Source organism: Zea mays, chromosome 7 (assembly GCF_902167145.1).
Source record: "Zea mays cultivar B73 chromosome 7, Zm-B73-REFERENCE-NAM-5.0, whole genome shotgun sequence".
Lineage (NCBI taxonomy): Eukaryota > Viridiplantae > Streptophyta > Magnoliopsida > Poales > Poaceae > Zea > Zea mays.
The window spans coordinates 66,277,918-66,283,107 of record NC_050102.1 but is presented as its reverse complement, the minus strand read 5'-3'; the positions used below and the strand labels follow the sequence as shown (position 1 = coordinate 66,283,107).

At 50.5% G+C, this 5,190-nt stretch overlaps 2 protein-coding genes across 2 annotated transcripts; one reads left to right on the top strand and one right to left on the bottom strand.

The window, feature by feature from the left end:
• LOC103632442 (uncharacterized) lies at positions 1-738 on the top strand. Its single transcript, XM_008654253.3, has 2 exons — positions 1-201; positions 328-738. The coding sequence occupies exons 1-2, from the start codon at positions 16-18 to the stop codon at positions 736-738; spliced, it is 597 nt and encodes a 198-aa protein (XP_008652475.1). The 5' UTR covers positions 1-15.
• LOC103632443 (9-cis-epoxycarotenoid dioxygenase 1, chloroplastic-like) lies at positions 636-1,547 on the bottom strand. The gene has a single exon (XM_008654254.3). It carries the CDS (start codon positions 1,389-1,391, stop codon positions 822-824), a length of 570 nt encoding a protein of 189 aa, XP_008652476.3. The 5' UTR covers positions 1,392-1,547; the 3' UTR covers positions 636-821.
• Positions 1,548-5,190: the final 3,643 nt, after the last annotated feature.

The following is a 5,190-nucleotide window of genomic DNA, read 5'->3' as shown; positions in this document are numbered from 1 at the left end:
AACAAAGAATAAATAATGGCCAGTTTGCTTGCTGTATTGATATTTTCTCTTTTTGGGTTGGTGTACAGAATGGAGGGTGTCTACCGCTTACTTTTGCATGAAAGGAAACTTATGCAGGATGTTACTTCTGATGCAAAGTTTCATGCTCCAATACAATATGAGAGAGATGTGTTTACTGCTCTTGGAACTACCAAATGGCAGGTTCAAACAGTCAAGTTTTCCATATAAAGCCTCCAACTACTCCGAGCCTTGTATGATTTATCAATATTTTAGAGACTAACATTTGCATTCGTTTTTTTCTAAGGCATTTATTCTTCTAACTTGCAGCTGGAGCAATTTGAGAGGGAGGTGAATGCTGCTGCATTCTCTGACAAGTCAAAGTCAAGAGAAAATGCAATCTTAAAATTCAGGCAATTCATTAGAGCAATTGCAGACCAGATTTCTCAGGTGGAAGAAAGTTTGGAGAGTCTTAGGCTAGGTTCTAGCAGAACTCAAAAACATTTATACTCAAGTGAACATGATGGTGATGGGCTGGCATCCTTCCTTTCTGGTCCCAGCAGCAAGGATGACCATGCATATCATTCCACTGGTACAGATGAAATTGTGGAGCTTAAGCTCGACAATGTTACTTTAGTAAATGGTTATCATTCCACCCAAGAACATACAACATATGAACACAGGAATTCAGATAAAGATTTGGAAGGGCAGCTGATTAGCCGGTGGTCGGGTCGCACCTGATCCGGCGGCCATGCCTGGTTGGGCGGGTTCACCGTTGAGGGCGATGGCGGTGCCCAAGGTAGTTGGAGACGCGGGGGAGAGGGTCATGCTGCTGCTTGCTGGACTGCGGGAGGGGAAGGAGGAGGGGACCGGTGAGGATGGTTTTGCTGCCGTGGTTGGGGCCCGAGGGGTGCGACCGAACAGAGCTCCAGTGTAGCAGGCTGCAACTTTGAGGCAGAGCCGTCGAAGAGGTGGTGCCCGGCGACGGGGTCGAAGCAGGGGTTCACGTCGTTGCGCGCGTAGATGCCGCTGATGAAGGGCGGGATGCGGCCGGAGACGGGGAGCCTGCGCACGGGCAGCCTCTCCCCGATGGGCACGACGTTGCCGGCGATCTGCACAGCCGGGTTGGCTGTGCTGGGTTGCCCGTGGGCCCGCTCGAGGACGTTGGCCACGAACCCCTCCTCGAACGCGTCAAGCGCGGCCGCCGGCGCGCGCTGGAACAGGTTGAGCTGCTTCTTGCCGCCACCGTCAGACTTGCGCGGCGCCGCAGCGTGCCTAGGGACGGCAATGGCGGTGGGCTTCTTGGACGGGGCAAGAAGAGGAGCCCATCTCTGCCACGTCAGCGGGGGCGAGGTAGCCGGTGCGGCAAGAAGAACCGAGGCCGCCATGGGCATCAGGATCCCGTTCGTGGGTTGGATAGATCTCGGGCTCTAAAGCGAGGCAGCCGGTGAGTCGTTGCCCCATTGGAGGAGAGACCAAGGCTATTCCTGTTCGCGACCTCGCGCCATCGGAGGGGATAGGGACTTCTGGCGTGAAGAGGAAAGCAGCTGATTGCGGTGGAGGCGACGCGCGCGGGGTTTGCGGGAGAGGCCGCTGCAGATGGAAAGGTCTGTGCGCTGGCGGATTGCGCGTGGAGAACAGAGCGGCAGGCGACGGACCTTCCATCGGCGAGTAGGGGCGTGGCGGCGGATTTGGCGCAGGTGCGGCGGATTTAGCGCGGGTGCGGATGGAAAGGTCTGCGCGCTGGCGGATTGCGCGTGGAGAACAGAACGGCAGGCGGCGGATTGCGCGCGGCAGGCAGAACAGAGCGGGTGTGCACGCCTACAGTAACAACATATAGAGTAGGAGAGATATTAATTAAATTTGGTTCATGTTGGTATTTGAATTTAGGCATTTGACCTAAGTTTGAATCTCACAACAGGTAGGAATTCAAACTTGAAATTTAAATTTGAAATGGAAGTAAAGAAAGAAGGAAAACTAAAACAAATAAATAACAGGAAAAAGGTAAGCTGCCATACTCACCTGGGCCGGATTCACCTGCGCGGCCCATTTACCCTCTACAATCGTGCGGCCCAAGTTTAGGAAATGACGCTGACAACCGGACCCCACTAGTCAATCACGCCAGCACACCCCGCACGCCATCCACTGCTCCATGGGTCCCGTGCACCAGACCCACGACCCGCGCGCCTGGATGAGATCTCTTCTGGCGTTGAGCACTGGGGCTAGCTTGTTAGTCACCGCGTGCACGAACTTGGGGACATTGGTGAACCGGGTCCACTCGTTAGCCGCAGATCCTCCACCTAAACACCCCTCCACGCCTTGCCACTGGGGCCCGCACGTCAGTAGAACTGTTCAACGCCGCCCGCCGTCCGTGCGAGATGTGGAGTTCATGGGCGCAGCGAGGGTCCGAATTCAGCGCCGGTCTCCGCGCGAGTAGTGTGGACCTCTCAACCGAACTCATTGGAATCATATAGCTAGGCACCGGGGGCTCGACTCCTCCATTATCTCCCCTTTCCCTTTGCCGCATAGCAACAGTAGCGTCGCCATTACTGTCGTGAGAGAGGGAGAGTGGGTCTACACCGAGATTGTGAGCTGAGCGGAACGAGTTGGTTGGGGGGCTGCACCGAGCTTGTGCAAAACCACCCACGGTAGTTGCTATGGCGGAACCGCCCGAATTATTACAGCTTAAGTGCCCAAGTCACGCCTTAGAGGCAGCAACACACTTAAATCGAAATAACCCATCAGTCCCTGAGATCTAATCTAATAAAGCCACTTCCCCGGGATCAAATACCACTAGCTCACTCGAAGGTGAGTCACAGAGTGAATACAATAAAGCAGGAAACCACAAATTAAAGTACTGGAGTTATTACATAAATTGGAGTTTTTAAGTAAACAGAAAAAAGTTCATAAGTTTAAATGCAGCGGATAGTCGATAACGTTCAAATGCTGAGGAATAGGGCAAGGCCTAGCCCACTACTCCTGCTCCTCTCCTGCTGGAGCAGCATCCCACTCGACCGTCCATTCCGGTGGCAGGGTGGAAGGCCAAATCACACTATCAACCATGTCCTGCAACATACCTGCAAAAATTGTGCCACAAGCAAGGCTGAGTATACTAATACTCAGCTCGACTTACCCGGTGTGAGGAGTCTACTCCTTTACCTCTAGACCATGCAGCTGTTTGGCTTAGGGGTTTGGTTTGCCAAAAGCACTAGATGAGTCTAATATAAGATTTTGACTTTTCCCGTTCTAGCATAATTAAATTAGCTAGGTTTGATCCTTCTAAGTGTTGGGGGCCTTCGGCTTACGAAGGTCCTCAAAAACAGGATTTAACAGTATTTCTGGAGTTTAATGTGTGAACAGGTATCTTCGGACTCAAGTCGGTATCACAGCAGACCAGAATAATACGAAGGTTGATACAGCGCCGAAGGTGTGAGCAGGAAAGCTTCGGCATGATATCAACAAAATGAAACCGACTTAAAGATGAAAAGGCTATTCAGACCTCGATAGATTACAATAGAATTATTATCAAATGTAAAGGGCATGAATGTAATTTTGCATAGGCTGTGTCCTGTGCCTATAAATAGGTGAACAGTACCCCCCGTACTGTTCACGCTGATTTGGCATTCACTTTTGCGTCACGCTTGTACTTTCATCTCCTTCAAGTTAAAGGTACATTTTGTAATCCAATGATTATTTCTATTTATACGTGATAATAAAACATAATTGTTTATGTTGTTCGTTATATTCCTTATAATTCATCCTTCGTCATTATATAATGTATTTAAGAAGGTATGCCATTCATAACCTTCGTCCGAAAACCATTATATCCTAAGAGGAATAATGCTTTGAAGGACGAAGGACTTTACCGATTAACATTTTCTATGTTGCCTTGTTCTTGACTCATAGCATTTGAGAACAAGTCCCCAACATTGGCGCCCACCTCCGGTGAACTCACTTCCACTCTTTGAGTTTTTTGAACACCTTCGGCGATCATAAACCTTCGTTATGGCGCCGAAGAAAGCTTCAGCAACTGGGGCTGTAGCTCTGCAACCGCTGGACCACAATCAGGAGACAGTCTCCCTTCGGGAGGCCCGAAGCCAGAAAAGGAAGGCTGTTAGCCCGACACCACCAGAGGACGAGATAGATCAAGAAATCAGAGATATGGAGATGCTTCATCAACAAGTGCAGAGGAAAAAAGAAAATATGGCCAGGCTAGCTGAACTGCAGAGGCAGATAGACGAAGCCTCTGAAGAAGTTCGTCACCTTGCCCAGGATGAGCAACACCGAAGGCCTCAGCACCAAGACCTTCATCAGGAGGGTTTTCCCAACGAAGATGACTGGTATGACAATTTCCATCATGGGAATTTTGTTTTTGACGATGCTTCTCCTCTGTCCGCTGAGATGCAGGCTACACCTTGGCCTCCGTCCTACAAGCCGCCTCAGCTTCCCGTATTCGATGGCCACTCAGACCCGAAGCAGTTTTTGATGAGCTACGAAGCAACATTATCTTCGTATGGTGGCAATGCTGCAGTCATGGCCAAATCTTTTGTTATGGCTGTCAGGAGTATCGCTCAAACTTGGTATTCCTCCCTTCGACCAGGAACGATCACTTCATGGCAGAAGCTGAAGGACCTGTTGTTAACTAGCTTCCAAGGGTTTCAGACGAAGCCGGTTACTGCTCAAGCTCTGTTCCAGTGCACCCAGGATCACGAAGAATACCTTCAGGCGTATGTCCGAAGGTTCTTGCGTTTGAGGGCACAGGCACCAACGGTGCCCAATGAAATTGTCATTGAGGCCATGATCAAGGGGCTTCGGCCAGGACCGTCAGCTCAGTACTTCGCTAGGAAGCCTCCTCAAACTTTGGAGAAGCTGCTCCAGAAGATGGACGAGTACATTCGGGCCGATAATGATTTTCGCCAAAGAAGGGAGGAGGCTTTCAGGTTTTCTGAAATGACCAGGGGCTTCGGAGGGAGGTTCTACCCGAGGCATGTTAGATCAATTCATAACTCTACACAAAATGATGATAGAGGGAGCCAACAACAAAGGCCACAATGTTCCTCACAGACTTCGGGGCAACAGCAAGGCTCCTTCCGACCACCAGCTCCAAGAGGCAGAGGCGCCAGGGGCTTCGGAGGAAGATTTGGCGATCAACCGAGAAGAATCTTTTTCTTATTCTGTGGTGAGAACAAAGGT

What these genes read in the sequence shown, in the direction of transcription:
- LOC103632442 (XM_008654253.3), top strand. Translation starts at nt 16, where the DNA reads ATGGCCAGTTTGCTTGCTGTATTGATATTTTCTCTTTTTGGGTTGGTG. An exon ending in TTGGAACTACCAAATGGCAG is followed by an intron (nt 202 to 327) that starts GTTCAAACAGTC and finishes TCTAACTTGCAG; the next exon opens with CTGGAGCAATTTGAGAGGGA.
- LOC103632443 (XM_008654254.3), bottom strand. Translation starts at nt 1,391, where the DNA reads ATGCCCATGGCGGCCTCGGTTCTTCTTGCCGCACCGGCTACCTCGCCC.